Genomic DNA, 17,234 nt, shown 5'->3' with positions numbered 1-17,234 from the left:
AACAAATAGCTGTCTGCAGGCAGTGTTTTCCACACAGCAGTGGAAAGCTGACTAAGGGATGAATTCTTCCAGCAGGTATTTGGATCCGTGTATTAGTAATTCCTTGAAATTAAATGTGAAAACCTGCAATGGCATGAGTTAATTGAGTTTTACATTCCATTAACTTGAATGTTTTAGATCTTACTCTCAGGCAGTCAGCTGCCTTCAGGACATCCTAATTTGCACCAAATAAATATTTCATTTGTGCTAGTAAAAGAAGGGGCTGTTCTTGAACTGTGCACTTCTGCATAGAGTGAGGGTAAATGGGGTGTAATGTATAGTGTTCATGAGATGATATTGTTTAGCTGGGCTTTCGCATTGCAGGGGGGGCAGGAGTGTCTGCCTCAAGTGCAGGTAGGGTGGAAGCATTGGTGGGGGGCTGGGGTTGGCGCTGGCTGGCTCCCCAGGGACAGGTCCCCTCCTGCTGGGCACAGGAGACGCTTTGGACAGAAATTTGACCTGAAATTTGTCCCCATCTTCCAGTCCCTATTGCTTTTCCACCGCCACATGTCGTCAGCCCTCTCCTCTTTGTGTTACGTTTTTACCTCCATGCTTTCACCTTTCTTTTGATTTCTTTACTCCATTTTCCTTCACAGAAAGCTATTGCTGCTCACAGTTATCTCCTGCTTCTCTCTTCCATTAATTTCTTTCCCAGTTCTCCTTTTACCATCACTTTTTAATGCTCTAACCTGTCATATGGCTTGTCCTTGGAAAAACTGCATCTGCACAAAACCACCTCAAAAGCCCCAAGAAGAAATCCAAGGCACCTGCTGCCCCAGGCAAAGCCTGGGAGGTCAGTCCCGTACCCCAGATCCGCAGGCAGTCCCCAGTATGGGGTGATGGAGACGGCCTTGAGGTGAAGGCATCTCTCCAGCACATAGATGGCTTGGTTAGCTGGGTGGAGAGCTGAAAGGATTTGTAGTAATTACCTGGGACGCATCAAGCAAGCTGCCTCATGTGCCGTTTTCAAGGATTTGTTGTGTCATATATGATTCCCTTTTTTTTCCCAAACAACTTGTTGTCAAAGACAAAGGTCTTTTCGGGTTATCTCACCTTCATCCTAGATTAATCTTTTGACCAACTGCAGACGTAAATCTGTGACAGAGCCCGGGGCTCTGCTGCTCGGCGGGCGTGGGAGGTGCCGGTTCAGAGGGATGCGGAGGCTGAAATGACGGATTAGTGTTCTGCGCTCGCCGGGGTTACACCTGGTACAAGCTACTGTACTCGTGCCTTTCCTCCGTGAACGCCTAATTTATCTCCTTCTCCTTCCTCCCCCCCTCGTTTGAGCAGTGGTTCAGCATTGCTGTGAATGCCAGCGACAACTGCGGGATGAGCGTTTTGCTCAGCGTGAAGCCATCCCTCTGCTAGGTGTTTATCACTTCTCTCTTCTCTTCTCTTTCAGCTGCCCAGTTGGATAATATCGGCTTCAGCATTATCAAGAAATGCATTCATGCTGTCGAAACAAGAGGTAGAGCAGTTCACCAGATGGTCTTGTTTTGGGGGACGGCCTTGCAGCTGTTTGTAGCATAGCAATTGTTTACCTGCTCTTTTCATGAACAAAAATGATTCATTAACCCTCGGAGACCCACATCAGATAAACCCTGTAATATGCTCAGGCAGATGCCTTTGCCGAGACATGCGTTTGCCCTGTGGCCGGGGTTAGCGGGGGTTAAGCAAACATCGGGGCAGAGTTAGGAAATAATGCACTGGACGTGCAAAATGGGGGAAGGGACCGAAGCTGGGGACTTCATTTGAGCATCCCTTCGTGCGGTACCACTGCAAAGCATTTCCTCTCGTGTGGGACAACAAATAGATCTGTGTTTCAATCCTTCCCCTAAATCTTTTGCAAAGACTATTTGTACACAGACGGGCTACCTTGTTAGCATCTGGGTGACATCAAAACCAAATTTTACCCTCTTCTGTAATTTTGTATGTAGTTGGTGAGAGGGTTTAATTATTTTTGCTGTTTAGGGAAGCCAAAGAAATGAAAGAAATGTTAGTAGCTCTTTTGACATTCTCCTAATAAGCTTTTTATTTTTCCTAGGGATCAATGAGCAAGGGCTCTACCGAATCGTTGGAGTAAACTCTCGAGTCCAAAAGCTGTTGAGTATATTAATGGGTAAGTATCTCGTATTTTGTTAAAGGCGAGTAGATTGTGCTGCTTTGAAGCCTTGCCAGCCGAGAACGGAGGCTCTTGTCGGGGTGCCTAATCGTGGTGAATGTGCTCTTAGGGCCACAAGCTGTTAGAGGCCGGGAGGTCCCGGGGCACCACTTGCAGGTTGCTAAGGTAGGACTCATGTAGGACATTGCTTTAAAAGGTCTTCTGGTGCAGTCACTGGTGTCCTGCTCACATGTGCTACGAATTTTGGCAGCCTTCCCAAATGCAAACTAAAATCTTCAAAGAAATAGCTGAAAGCTTTGGTTTTTAATCTCATACCTGCCACCTTGTTCCCAGAATACTTTTTAATTATTTTCTCTTGTGTGTTGCATGCTGCCTGTGGCTCTTCTTACTTTCCCCTTGGACCTTCTTGTGCCTGTTTTAACACGGTCTTGCCCAGACCTTTCAAGCATGTGTTTCCCTCATGCCTGAGGCATCGAGTCCTGCGGTTCTGGGTGCTCGGGAGGAGAGAAGGTGTCGGGTCACACCATGGCAGAGCTTGGTGTTGATGTTGTGGGGCTCCTTTGAGCACTGGCCACCCTGTGGAGCCACCCCGCAGCCCTCAGAAACCTCTCCCCACCTCTGAGATGATATGATGGCAAGAGAGAGGCTGTGGTGTTTGCTACAAATGCCTTTGTGCTCTGAACTGGCATACCCATGGGCCTGACCTGGGCACTGAAACGTGCAGGAACAAACAGGTCTTGTGATTGTCAGTGAGCTGGTAGTTGTTCCTGGTGCAGGTCTGGGACCACTACCGCTGACTTTTCCTGGAGTGGTTCCTTGTCGGTCGTGTTGGGTTTCCATCACCCCATAGCTGCGCAAAGCCGTGTGTTGAGTCACGTTTGTTGGTCTGCATTGGAGAATCTGTGGCCTGAATCGCAGCCCAGCTTCTGTGTCAACTATAGCCCAGGGGTTATACTTGACCCAACAAGAAATGCGAGCCGTTCCCCTCTGTGGTCTTTTCGCTACCTTCCCAGGCCTTGGCCCCTCCAGCAGAACCTCCCCTGCTCCCCGTGCCCTTGCCTGTGGCTGGCGCTGAGGTTGGCTATGGCTGCGTGTGACCCAACGGACCATTTCATCCCCTGAACTAGCAGGCGGCCTTTCCAGCTGCAGCCCCGCGGGAGTCTGTCCGTCCAGACATGCATGAGACACACGTTTGAAGAACCGTTTTGAGAAAACACACTTGGGTTGGAGCAGTGGCAGCCGCCCTCTGCCAGTACTGTCTCATGCTTCTCAGACTTGGCAAAATCATGTATGAAATAGGTGTAATGGTGAGGAAACAAATGCTTAATAATTTGTTAGCACCCTTATGAAAGTGTTTGCTACTCCCTGGGGGAAATAAGTGACATTTGTGGTCTTCTTCCTCTTTCCATTCGCTTATTATCATTCCTTTGCAACGTGACTTCCTTTTCCTTGCTTCCACAAAATGCCAGTGCTCCTTTCTCTGTCTATTTCTCCTTGCAAAAAGTTTTAACCAGTTGTGTTTCACTTTCAACATCTTTCCTTCTCCTCTTCTAATTCCCCCTTCTTTTCCCACTGTTAAGATGTTCACTGAGCAAAGCCAGTGGTGGCTGTTACAGTTGTCAGCGTTAACCTATGCAAAATTGATAATCTAGGGATAATTAGGAAACAGAAGGGTAAGACTTTAAATCAGAGGCTGACGCAAGGGGACCTCTCTGCACCAGTTTTGCTCTGGCATTTGGAAAGTTCGCTGCAGTCACAAGAGCTGCCGTGACTGACTCTTCCTCTTTTATTAGTAGAAGTTTGGCATAGATTCTGGGGCATGTGAATATGTCCTGCTAGCCACCCAAGTACAGCAGATAAGCCAGAACTGTCTCATGGCACACGCATTTGGCACTATTGCGTTAGAGCATCGGTTAAAGAGCATTGCTGCCCACCGATAAAAATAGGCTGGGGGTTGGGTGCCCCACGGCGCAGCAGGTCTGACGTGCCAGGTCCTCTGCTTACGCTTTTCATGCCGGTGCACATCATCTCGCGAGCTAGTGGAGCAACGGATCCTGTTTTCTTCTCGCAAGGGCCGTCTCAGGCTGTGTCAGTTCTGGGTCGAGGCGCCGGGCTGTGACAGATGACAAAACTTGCTTGGTTTAAGAGCTCTCCGAAGCTGGGAGAGATTCAAAGTTTTGGACACCATCCAGCATCCATTATCTTCTCAGCGACTGAAGCCACTCAGCTGTCGACCTCGTGTCTCATAATGCAATGATATATTGTCGGTGGTTTTTCTTTGTCCTGGCACGTCTTCATTAGTTGTCGGTGCAGGAAGCCCACGAGAGGCGAGTGCGTGCCGGGGGCTGCCGCTCGGCTGGCCCGGCGGGTGCTGGAAGCAGGACCCCCTTTGGGGTTCTCCCATGCTCTTGATCGCCGGGATGCTTTGCAAACCCGTGACTCCGTATCTTTCTCTGAATCGCAGGCAATTAAATCATCTTCGACAATCGCAGACAATTAAATCATCTTCGAGCATTCAGGCTGTCTGTAAAGTCAGTGTCAAATGGAAACGTGTCCGTTGTCAAATCCCGCTCTGTTCTGGGCTGCTCCTCGAGGCTCTGACCTCCTGCCGTAGCGGCACCACTCCGCTCGAACGCTCGTGTTCGGATCCAACCCTTGTGAACTGCAGAGCCAACTTGTGCTTACAACTTCAGGTTTCCCTTATATTTAGAAATGAATGTGGGCAGTGTTACTGATTCACATACAGTTTAAATGGCAAAAAGATCAAGTTTCCCTGAGCGGTGGCTGGTGTCAGTGACGCTGCCGGGAAGGCCCTTGGCACGAGGTGTCTCTGCAGGAGGTCGGCACTGTGCTCGGCCGACCGTGGAGCAGAGCCTTCCCATGGGCAGCAGCTGGGTCAGGGACAGCGCAGGTCTTGGGCTTAGGCAGGACAGTCTTTGTCTAAACTGGGGTGGGACTCGTGGGAGGCAGGTCATCTGTGGCAGAGCAAGCTGCCTTTCCTTAGCCTTCACCGTCACCATCACCAAAATGAGGACAAAACCCAACAAAGAAACAAACTTTTATCAGTTAGAGCTCCCATGAAAGGGTTTATTGTGGAAGTGTGCGTGCATGGGACAGTGGTGCTACCAGCAGATCTGCGGCTGAAACCTGGCACTAAGATGAGTGGAGCATCTGATCTGCTGCTCTTGCTCCTTCCCAACGTGAGCCATAAGGACTGGTGAGTGGGGCTTCCTACGGCCCCTGGGATAAAACATGCCCTATGGCTGTTTTAGAAATCTCTCGAGCCATCCATGCGTGGGTGAGAATTACGGCTGGGTGATGAGGTTGTGCCCCAGGCATTTCCCCTGGCCATGGAGAAATGGGTGAGGAATTGAACCCAGCTGTCTTACGGCAGCAGCTTTCTCCATCCCCAGGAAGTGGATGGAGAAGTTCCTTGGAAAGGGCTTCGGGCAGTGGCCGTGCGGGATGGGCTGTGCGGCAGCCGGGGACAGCTGCCTCGGGGAGCGTCCCCGGCATTGCACGCAAGTGTCTTGCTGCGGTTCCGTCACGGCTGTGGGTTTGGGGGTGTCTGATCAGCCCACCGCGCTGCCGTGCCATGGCCAGACCCGTTCCCTGCCCCGTGGTGCCCGTCCCATCACCTGGGGTCTGCAGGGACCAAAGCACGGAGGTGATCGGGGTCCCCGTCCCCTTCGCCGCTGCTGCTGTTTGCCTCCAGGAAGAAAACAAACCAGCAAAACTAATGTTTTGAGAATGAGAATGAATTCCTCCCACCCCTGAATTTCTGTGTAGATCCTGCCATAAAAAAGCACATTCTAATTTCTTCTTGATGTAGATCTGGAGTGCTGCAGCTCCCTTTTCCTTCCTCAGATATCCCCGTATGAGGCTGTAAGTGATAACCCCCTTTGGTCTCGCAGCCCGGGGAGAGCCGGGAAGCGCTGTCCTGTGTGGCATTTGTGACCACGCAGAACGCGCGAACAGGAACGCAGGTGATGCTGCCGTGGCTGGCAGTGTCATGGGGTGAGCAAAGTGTTTTCTTCAGTCTCTGCTGGAATAAAAAGCTTGGGGAAGTTAATTTTTCATTCCCTTTCCCCTTATCCTTTCACTTCAGCCTTTTCCGTACCTGCTAAGAGACATCAGATTAGTAATTTACAGCAATAAGCAACTTCAGGGTTAATACTGAATTTGGCCTGTGGGTGCTTCTACGGGGCCCTATTTCACATTTACACCAGTTCATGTGGAAATGTGTCCTTGTGCGGAGGAGGCAGAAGTTCGCCGTGATGCTGGCTGCAGCCATCTCTAGCTGGGGAGGCAGATGCTATATCCGTAACCTACAAAGCTAACTTTTTGCAGACTCATAAATTTGAAGGTCAAGGGGAACTGATTATCTGCTTTGAGCCTTTTCATGAGACCGACCGTAGAATTTCACCTAGTGTTTCATGAATCATGCCTATAAACTCCTGGATGTGCTTTTGAAAAGATATCCAGTCTTGGCCTTCAGTGAAGGCCTTGCTAGTAAAAAGGGTTTTTTTAAAAAGGGGTTTTTTTGGGGTTTTGTTTTTCTTTTTTGGTTTTTTTTTTTTTTACTTTTCCAGGCTTATCTTTAAGCTATTAAAATTGCCTCCTTAAAAAGGTAGTGCAATAGGAAGTTGCATTGGCATTGACGAGGAAGGATGGTGTTCATTTGTGTGATTGCTGTGAGAGACACGTGATCTTTGTGTGAATATACATTTCTTAAATGTTTACTTTTTCAAGTGCTCCTCTTGATGTTTTTTTTTAATTAAAATAAACCCTTTGCCCTAAGGGAAAGCCTAATTCTTATTCAGTGCATTCTTTTAATTAGTTTTAAAATTACACTATGCTTACCTATTGCTTTAAAATTCAAAAGCGAATTATACATGTCTGTGAAAAGACAAATACCCACTGAGCTGAATCCGTGGGACCAGATGGCGTCGGCAGCTGTATCTGGCGTCAGGCTTGGCCTTGGTCGCGGTGAGTGCCTCTCTGCGCCTGCTCCGGCTCTCCAGGGACGCTTGGCACTTCCATATCACTGAAAGGACCCACAGCCGTGTCTCCCGAGGTCCCCGCAGAGGTTTCCCAGGGATTTCGGTGGGAATGGGATCCCTGTTGGGTATCCAGGTCCTGCTCACCCGGAGCTCGGTGCAGTCAAAGCCTTCAGCTCTGGAGCGGCTGAGAGATGCCAGGACTGCGTTAGCAAAGAGTGTTCAGGAAGCAGCATCCAAGCAGGAGAGAAACAACGTGCTTACGCCTGCAGACGGGGCACGTTCGTGCCCTGCTCCTCCCTCCTCCCAGCCGCGACCGGCACCGCACTCCTCGCTTCTGGCATGGGGCGGTCGCTGGCTTTAGTCTTGGTCCTCGGCGCTGTGCGTGAAGTATCCACGGCCGGGCCACTTAATGCTGATCTGATGATGGGTTTTGAGTTAATTGGCTGTAATTGTCAGCAAAGATTAAAAAAAAAGATGCCATCCATGTTGGTGTCTGCTAGGGGCGGGTGTGCAGATGGCAGCGGTCACCGAGGAACCCCCCCGGTGCGGCCAGCTTGGCTCCGGCCCCCGTGGCGGTGGGGTCCCGGTGTGGGTGGAGGTGCCGAAGAAGGAAGCTGCTTCCTAAGGGCTCTTTTATTGTGGGAGCATTAAGTGTTTTCACAGAAATCAGTAAAAATAGCACCTTATTGATCTGACTACAGATCTTTGTGCAAACAAGTCTGGCTTCCTGACCTGGGTTGGTGGTTTGCAGAAAGCAGGGAGAAGCAGAAAGCTGCAGATTCCTGCGAGCACGGTTTGCAGGCGGCTGATTCAGATCCGCCTTGGGAAGGAACGGGCTGATAGTCCACAGCCTCCTATTTACATCGTCCAAAACAGCTGTACGTTTTTTTGATTTCTTTAAAAGAATTTTTAAAAGGAAAAATAGGAGGGGAAAAAATGCAGAAAGGAAGGGAAGGCCCTGGAGGAGATGGAGAAAAGTATGCTGCAGTATTTGACAATAACAGTAGAGCTTCCGAGGCTCCCTGGCCCCAGACGCTCGCACTGCGCAGAGCTGGAAACCAGAGGGCGGGAGGGCAGCTCTGCGGTTCCCAGTGGACCTGTGAGCCGGTGCCGTGAATCCCTGGGCAAAGATGGGGTGTGGGGTAAGGGTGGGTGGTGCTGGGGTGCCGAACCCCTTTGGCACGAGCGCCGGGAGCGCGGCGGGGTGCGGGGCTGGCACACGGGCAGTTGTGAATCGTGGGACTGGATTTCCTCTGGGCACGTTGGCGTTGTGGCTATGCGGATGCCCGGTTCCCACGGAGCGGTGCTGGGGGCTGGAAGCGCAGTGCGATGCAGAGGTGCTGAGCTGGTCGCGGGCCCTTCGCACTGAACCGTGGGCGGGCGAGCTGCTCTCCGGGGAGGCTGCTGATGCCGACTGCCAGGAAGGGCTGGCTGAGCCTGTATGTGGCACTGCCCTGGTGGTACCTCACTGCCCTCAGAGCTGCCGCGTGCCCTGGGGTGCCGGTTTGGCCAATGCTGGGATGGACATGCTCCAGGGGTGTGCCAGGAGCCGTGCCGCTCCCCTCTGCCTGGCTCTGCGAGAGCGTACTGTGGTTTTAGGATGCTCCTGCCTGTCTCCTCCAGGGTCTCATTGCAAAGTTTGCATCAGGCCATTACAAAGTGTGACCCAGCGTCACCGTTTGCACCTTTCCTGCAACTCAGTAACGCTCCGTGCACTGGCCCAGAACTGCTTCGTGCTGCAAAAAGCAGCCGACAGCTGGGAAGCGCAAACCTGTGCTTCCCCGCAGAGCCTGGTGCAGCTCGTCCTGCAGCCCTCCCGTGCGGGCTGCTGCGGGGGCCGGCCTCTGCCCCCGCCCCACGGGCTCAGCTGGGGGCTTGGCTGACGAGAGCCGTGTTCGGAGAGCTTCCCGGGCGTGCGGTGCTCTGCGGGGCTGGAGAGGATTTCTTCCTCCTGCTGGGGAGGGTACGCGGTTCAGAAAACAGCTCCAAGGCTGCGGGGTGGGAGCGATCCCAGCAGCACTGCCAGGCAGTAATTGGGGGTTCAACCACACTGGAGAGCTCAGCGGGGGGATGGATGGAGCAAGCGTCTGCTTGGCATCAGCGGGACGAGGGTCTCGGTGCCCGGGGCTGTCCCCAGGGACCTGCCAGGACCCGGTGAGCGTAGCCAGCATCAGCTCGTACCTCTCTCGGGTATCCTTTGCTGTCACTTGTCAAAGCCAAAGCTATCAAGAGAAACTAGTTATCACCAGAGAGCGTTTTGAAGATCCATTCCTGTTTTCATTTAAGGCAGCCGCGGAGGGTCAGGAGTGTAAATCGTGCAGGGGCAGGGTGAGCAGGGCAGCGGCTCAGACCTCGCCTCTGCTCGACGGTGGGAACAAGGACCGGAGAAGTGTCCTTGGAGCACGGCAGTGCAGAGGTATGCGCACGTCATGTAGGTTGGACCTTCCTCACGAGTGCTACGAGAGCCGTGCTCATGGCTGTGCTGGCGGCCGGCTCTCCGCAGTGTTACGTGCGGTGCTTGGTGACAGGGTGGGCACGAGCCGCGGCGAGGGGCTGCGGTGGGTGGATGTGGATGGCAGCTCGATCTCTGCCATCACTCGCCAACATTGTGCGCTGAGGGCCTGTCTCGTCTGTCGCGGGCTGGGTTCTCCCCGTGCCGGGAGGTTTGTTGTCGTACCTGATGCTCCTCCAGGCTTCGCTGCTCGCAGCGGCTCAGGGGCTGCGGAGCCCTGCGCCTGCCGCGGGGCTGGGGGAGGGTGAACCAGGCGTTTAAAAATGAAAGATAGCAAGAGACACCCTGCGGTGGGGAGGATGGAGGAACAGAATAGGATGACATCAAGAGGTGACAAAACAAACCACGGCGCAGTTCTGCCACACCAGTGACCCACCCAGCTGGAGCTGCCTCTGCGCTCCGTGCCCTGCACCGCTTCAGAACACCCTGGGTGCTCCTCCTCTCCCTCGTCGCCAGTGCAGCTCAAACCGAGCAGCGGCGCTGCTCCCTGGCAGTGGCGAGAGGCTCCCGGGTCGTGGTGGTCCCGGGGGGGCCTGCAGGTGTTCCTGCTCTGCGAAGCGACAGGAGCTTCCCAGTCCAAGGCCACCTCGCAGCCAGCGTCGGGCTGGTGAGGGCGGCACTTGGTGGCACGTTCCTGGAGCGGTGAGCTGAGCGAGGGTCCCCGAGGCGGGCAGCCCGGCAGATAACAGGCGATCGCCGGCTGTGCCGGAGCCTGGCCGCAGAGCGCCGCGTGCGGCAGCCCTGCTTCCTCCCTCCCCTCCAAATGAAACGCAGCTGTGGAGCCGAGGGAGCGCGGATCTGCCTTCCCACACCCTCCGCAGCGGGTCAGGCCGGCTCCAGGGACTCTTCCCTGCCTTGGGCGGGAGAACAAGCTGCCTTCTGTCCCCCTGCACACCCGGGCAGGGCTCCTGCCTCTGCCACTCCTCTGTCCTGCTGCCTGCCCGACACCCACCGACCGCCACAGGGGCCGTGCCACCATTGCTGCTGTTGCTCACGTTCGTTTAGGCTGTGGCATTGCCTTGCAGCCTACTCGGGGCTGGGGTGTTCTGCTGAGTCCTGGGGGTCTGTGTTTGTCTGGGTCCGTGTCGTGTTTGTGCCCTGCTCTCTCACCGCTGTCGCTGAACACCACCGTCTCCTGTGCCCTGTGTAATGTCATGCTCTGAGTCAAACTGCCGATCTCATTGCTCATGATTAATGTTTTTCTTTTCTTTTTCTTGTCCCATGCAAGTGAGTGTGGCCCATCTCGTGTAACGAACTCTGCTTCCCTGCAGAAGTGTCTGTTGGGGATCGGCTTGTGGTCACTGGGCTGGGGAATAGCAAATTTTTCCCACACAGCTGAGCTGGTGAGCTGGTATGAGCTGGTATTATCTTCACTTTGGTTCACTTTTTTCTTTTTTTTCTTTTTCCTCAGATCCCAAAACAGCCACTGAAACAGAAACAGAGATCTGTGCAGAGTGGGAGATAAAGACCATTACAAGTGCACTGAAAACCTACTTGAGGTAAGGGAGAAAAGCCTCATCTGTCATGGGGCTTCAGGACGGATTCGGTGATGGTCTGGGGCATTACTGCCTGTTATTGCAGATCCTTAACGATAGCGCTTTAATAGAAACACAGAAGAAGCTGCTCTTAGAGAATTTATTCTGGCTTTTCCCTTGACCCTCCAGCATGCTTGAGTAGGACTTGGGGAATACAATCAGCTCTCTGCAAGATGCATGTATCATACAAACATGATTTAAAAAGCTCATTCTTGGGTACCCTGCCTTGATTTAAGCTTTTCCCTAAGCTTTTCACGATGGGCTTCCTCCAAATAAGCGTGTGGCAGAAGGGGAGCGCAGTGCTCCTCTAAGGGCTGTGGCTGTAGTGCTTTTTCAGAACCGGGTGCTGAGCTTTATTGTATTAATAATTTCTGTATGCAAGTTGATACCATTATCATCGTGGGTTATCTTCCCAAAGGGTTCGTTTGTTGGCAGCAGTCAGCATCTCATTATCCACAACATGCTTCTACCTGTCGCAACTGCTGCTTCTTGCTTGCTGTTGCTGTTCTGTGCGTTGGGTTTTATTTGAGAGAGAGAGAGAGTGCAAGAGAGAGGCTAAATCCAATTAGGGTGATGAGTATAATTAGCTTGGTGGATCTCAGCCTAGAAAATCACAAAACACTACATAATTTTGCATGATTGGCAACCTTTGCTCCAGAGTTTGAACTGTTTGCAAAGCAATGAAGAACGTCGGCAGCTCCCAAGATGTCCCATTGAAGGGATGTGGAAGTGGGAGGGGAGAATGGGGAATTTAATGGGAACGGTGACTGTTGAAGTTTTATGACTAGGCTTGTTTCTCTTTTTAATTTATGTTAAAACTTACTTGGAAATCATGGGCTCACTAATGTACCGAAACTCTGTGTTACTGAAGGAGTGCTAAAATTAAAAATGAATTTAGTGTGGCACAGAAAAGGGAGGAAGAATAAATCAAAGGTACTTCAATAGATCTTATTCTTTCTGATGGGGGAAATTAATTAGAGTTGCTATTGCTTAATTCTGTGCTTTTAAAAACGGAGCTGAACTTATCAGAAGGGCAAAGCTGTATTTCTGTGGATTCTGTTACTCAGATGTGTTTTGTGCCTGTTACCTTTTTATCTTCCAGAATGCTTCCGGGGCCGCTCATGATGTACCAGTTTCAAAGGAGCTTCATCAAAGCAGCGAGTGAGTTTGTTGATGTTATGGCACCAGTCTGAAAAAAAGAGCATAATTTGCAAGTAACTGCGTATAACCTCTGCCCTGCTGCTTCCTCACCGACCTCCTTGTTCTTAAGTCCCGGAAAGTAGAATAAGAACGGAGAGACAAGGGGCATGTTGTTGTTTGGGACTTACTGGATGAAAAGGAAACACAGATGGCGCAGGGGGAGCGGGGAGCGGGCTGGTGGCAGTAGCTGCTGCTGCGGTTCTGTCTTATTTTGACCATCATCTGCCAAAATGGGGGAGGCCGTTGTGCAAACACCACCTACGGTGTTTTGATGAGATCAGTTGCGGTTCAGATGTCTGTGCCGCTTTCCTTTGGCTGCCCTGAGAGAAGGTGCTTGGTGTGAGAGCGGGTATCTCCGTTGGCAGCTGTGCAGCCTGTGCGCATGCGGGTGGGACCAGGGGTCAGGAGGGCTCTCGTGGTCCGTGGCCACATTGGTGGTGGCTTCTTTGAACGGCTCCTGTTTAGGTTGTCGGGGCACCTACCACAGCACCTGTGGACCCAACCAGCCTGCTGAGGACCAGATGCTACAACCTCACCGGGCGCCGAGCTGAGCACATCCTGATGGTGCTTGGGAACACATTGAACGGGAACGTGCTGATGTTCCCAGTGCTGGAATTGGAGAAAGACTCTGGTTACAGCCAGCCCCTTCCCTGATCACAGCTGGCTTTTCACATGGCCGGCATCTGCTCTCAGCTCACTGTTTCAGCCCATTAGTGTCTTCCTTTTGGAAACAACTGGTTGGAGTTGGTAAAAGGGAAAGTGCCGTGGAGAGTATCTGCAGCATGCCTGGGTGTAGGGTGGAGTAGGGAGCAAGAACCTTGGGTCCCTGCGATGTCTGTCGGTGTTAATGTTTGGGCCTGCATGCCTTTTTCCATAATAACTCCCCTGATGTGGAGATAAATAATTTTTTATTTCCAATGCAGAACTGGAGAATCAGGAGTCGAGGGTGTCACAGATCCACAGCCTCGTTCATCGGCTCCCGGAGAAAAACAGGCAGATGCTGCACTTGCTCATGAACCACTTGGCAAAGTACGTTTATGACTGATATGTTTTTCTCTCCTTTTTCCACTTCCTCTGAAAGTTAATAGTGGTAGAAAAGTTTCCTTGTGTGTGTGTGCGGTGTTGAGTCATATCTGGTTGGTGAGTAACTGGAAACCCGTGTGTGAGTGAAACGAGGGCTGTCAGACGGAGCGGTGCAGGAGGGAGGGAGGGAGGGGTTCCTGCTGACCCACGTCCCTGCTGTCCCCTGCCTGTGCAGCCGTGCCCCGGCCCCGTGGTGGCAGGAGGAACCCGTACGCTGCTGGGAATACAGCATCTCTTTTAATGGCATGGTAATAGGGTTTGGCTATCCAGAAGGCAGAGCGGAGGTTAAGCTCCTCACTGGGTTTCAGATCAAGCCTAGTACTAAAGGACTAAAAGCTATTTCTTTGCTACAATAGAAATCTACTCTGGGGCATATTTTCTGCCTTTATGCAACCTGATTAATCAATACTTCTAGGTCACCTTGAAACTTTTCAAGGGCAAAGGAATTGAATAATTTTTTTGCTTTCAGTGATAGAGCTGACCTATAATTTCCCATCTTCTTCCTGCTCCTGCAGGTTACCATGGAAACCTTTGATTAGTGTTTAAAAAGTGAAAGCATCATCAGGTGTTTGTGCCAGCCTCAAGGCTGCGGGGTCGTACCTGCCCTTGTTGTTTGCATCAGCGCTGCTTGAGCAGGAGGGATTAGGCAGGACTTGGAAACCTGGGGAATGAGTTAATCGGCATAACTGTTTAGAAGAAGGTCTGGGAGAACCTGAAGTTATCCGTTTAAGAGAAAAAATAACAAATGATACTCGAAATAGGCCTAAAAATCACTCCAGATGCTTTCTTATGACACGGGTTTGTATCTGTTCCACGGACTCCCCAGCAAGGCTGTTAAAAACCAAAGAGCTGGTTTAGATCTCGGTTTCAAAACCTTCTGCATTTACAGGCTCAAGCCAAGGGCCAGGCGGTTCCAGGTACTCCCATCAGCCAAATATGTGCAAGGAATCTCAAAACCGCTTAAGTGCTTTTCATTTAAAGGAAAACCTGGTGGTGTTTGAGTGAGAGACATGGAGAGGGAGGCAGGTAACACAATGGGTTTCATGCTGCTTTAGTAGGGAAGGAACTAAAACAAAACACAAACAAACAATGAGCGTAGTGGTGTGTGCTATATTAGGAAGAGGAACAGCTCATAGTGGTTATTTAATGGGAAAAAAATTATCTCAGAGAAAGGCAGGAAGCTGAGGAGCGAGAGCCTGCTCTGCTGAGCTCGCCGCCCTGCAGAAGCTGTCCTGGCCTTGGAGCCGGTGCTGTTCCTGGGGGGATCCCGGGCCGCGGGGGCCAGAGGGACAGCCAGCCCCGGGCACGGGGCCTCCAGCACCCCTCCTGGGTCAGTCCTGCAGCCCCTGCACGGCAGCTCTCCGGCTGCGTGCTGCGGGGCCGCCCGGCAAGGGGGACCTTGCTCCAGGAGCAGCAGGAGGGCAGCCTGGTCCGGGGCTCATTGCTGCGGTTGTAAATGAACCGGTTGAGGCAGCGGTACCATAAAGCCGGATTAAAGATGTTGTGGTGGAGATAAAGCTTCACATCTGCAGATGTTTGGAGGGAGAGTGTGGCAGAAGGGACGGGGGTCTGGCTGCCCTGGGTGACCTGCGCGGGGAAGGGGGATGCTCTGGGGTGGGGTGGGGACCGGCGGGCTTTGGGTGCTGCCCCTTTCTGGCCCTGCCAAGCTGGGCTGCACTTCTTGGAGGGGATTGCCTCATCTGTTTCTGTTCTTTTTTTTTTTTATTTTAAGTAATGTATGAATAATCAAGATCTGCATTTTTATCAGATGAGCTAAAAAAATATTTCTCACAGTATTACTGTGGAGATCTCACACTAAAAGCAGAACTCGATCTGTGTTGGTCAAATAGAGAAAGAGAGTCTGTCCCACGTTGTCTTACATCTCCTGGTTTTTTGGTTTGTGTGTTCGCTGTTGCTTACTGAAAAGGGGCTCGCATGTGGCGTGGGGCTGCCGTTAATAACAGTAATAAAACCGTCCTGATACATTAAAAAAAGGCGGTTATGAATACAAATTAACTATCAGCCGGGATAATCGCCTTTGAGGTGGTTGAGCAGTGCCCTTCTTTCTGCACAGCAGAGAAATGTGGTGGCTGTCCCGTGGCGGCTGGATGCCCCCTGCAATTCGGCGTGCGGCGAGAGGGGCTCGCACCCAGCGGGCCCCATGCCGGAGGGGGAAGTCGGTGCTCCGGCTCCCGGGGAAAGCGCTGCTGCTCCCGGGGTGCGTCCCCCTGCGCGGGAGGGGAAAGGAGAGCTGGAGGCGGGGGGAGGACAGATGCCGGGAACGGGCACAGGCAGGGTGGAGGAAGGGGAGCATATAAATAGAAAATGAAGTTGATTTCTGCCTCTTGCTGTATCTCTGAGCCTATTTGCGCTGCCTCCTGTCTCATGTTCAGGTGTCCAGGCAATTATCCACTGTGAAATACAGAGCGTGAGCAATCCCTGTCCGTGCTCCTTCGTCAGGAACGTAATGCTGCAAATTTCCTCCTCTGCTCTGCAGACCCCGGTTCCAGTGAAACTTGCTATTACGATGTTATTCTTTTGACCCATGAGTAGGTGAAACCTTTAATTTTCCTCCGTGGGACATGTTCACGCTGTCAGGATTCCTGTGATAAACCCAGCTGTGATTTACTGTTCCTGAAAGAGAGATCTCTTTGTTCTGATGTTTTTCCAAGGGGATCTCTGCAGAAAAGCCTGAACACCCACAGTCCAGACCGTCCCAGTAAGCCCCATGTCCGCCACCGCTGGCCCTGCCAGCAGGAATGTCTGAGGATGCAGCAACTGAAGTTAGGGAGGCTCTGGTCATCTTAAAAATCGCCTGTTTTTTCTTGTCTCAGGCCAGAATAGCCCGTGTCTTTCAAAGAATTGAAAGGCAAACCGGCAAGTATCTTCTCCTGTTTCTTGTAGCTGTTTTAGTTACCAGAGTCTCTATTGCTTAGTCAGTCTGTTACTTCTTGCAGCTTTAATGTTTGCAGGGGATGGCTGCTGAGAGTGCTCCTCATCCCCTGCTTTAAAAATAAGAGATATACTTTTAAAAAAGCTACATGAAGAACTGATGCCAGGAGACGTGGCGAGCTCGCTGTGCGAGCGTGCGTGGTACCCGAGCGCGCGTGGCAGTGACACCGCCCCTCGCCACCGCGCGCTCCCCGCTCTCCCGAGTGCCTTTTCCAGCATCGTTTTTTAGCAGTTTGTGCCCAGCCTTCCCTGCGCCCATCGGGGCAGCAGGCTCGAGCTCCGCACGGCACGGGACTCCTCACGCCGTCTTCAGGGTTTTCTCTCCCTTTATTCTGGGAATTGTTTCTAGTTGGGAAAGGAGGAAAACAATACTTCCTCGGTGCTGCAGAGCACCTTGGGTGCAGCAGGCTGTCCTACAGCACGTCACCTAGCAACACGCTCCTGCTTGCGTGCTTCTGAGTTGTTTTGCTGCAGATACCTCCTTTTGGCCCAGCACCTATCTCCAAGAATGGCTACACTGTAGTTTCAAATGCTTTTTTATCAATAGAATGTGCCAGCTCTGATTAAACCGATTTTTTTTTTTTCCTGCCATATAAGTTAAAGCTGTTCAAAGCGAAGCGGAGGCGCGCGTTGCTGCCGAGCTTGCGGGTGGCTGCGCTGATGGTGCTGCTGGGAGTGAAGCTGGTTGCAGAAAATTGCCATTTTTGTTAGTAGAGCTACGATATCATCCCTGTCTTTTTCTTCTTTTTTAATGTACTTTCTCCCCAAGGAGTAAATGCTTTGGAGGT

At 51.9% G+C, this 17,234-nt stretch overlaps 1 protein-coding gene across 8 annotated transcripts in view; it reads left to right on the top strand.

The window, feature by feature from the left end:
- ARHGAP26 (Rho GTPase activating protein 26) overlaps window positions 1-17,234 on the top strand; it is a 153,400-nt gene that overhangs the window by 71,963 nt on the left and 64,203 nt on the right. For all 8 annotated transcript variants that reach the window (XR_012675994.1, XM_075164469.1, XM_075164470.1 and 5 more), the window contains exons 13-17: window positions 1,442-1,507; window positions 2,084-2,158; window positions 11,088-11,175; window positions 12,314-12,372; window positions 13,335-13,440. Coding sequence is in view for 7 of the 8 variants with exons in the window: in XM_075164469.1 (XP_075020570.1) it covers window positions 1,442-1,507; window positions 2,084-2,158; window positions 11,088-11,175; window positions 12,314-12,372; window positions 13,335-13,440 (394 nt within the window). In the remaining variant the exon portion in view is untranslated. The remainder of the gene's footprint in view (window positions 1-1,441; window positions 1,508-2,083; window positions 2,159-11,087; window positions 11,176-12,313; window positions 12,373-13,334; window positions 13,441-17,234) is intronic.

This window comes from Calonectris borealis, chromosome 15 (genome assembly GCF_964195595.1).
Source record: "Calonectris borealis chromosome 15, bCalBor7.hap1.2, whole genome shotgun sequence".
Lineage (NCBI taxonomy): Eukaryota > Metazoa > Chordata > Aves > Procellariiformes > Procellariidae > Calonectris > Calonectris borealis.
The sequence above is the reverse complement of the archived record's forward strand: the minus strand, read 5'-3'. Positions and strand labels throughout refer to the sequence as shown.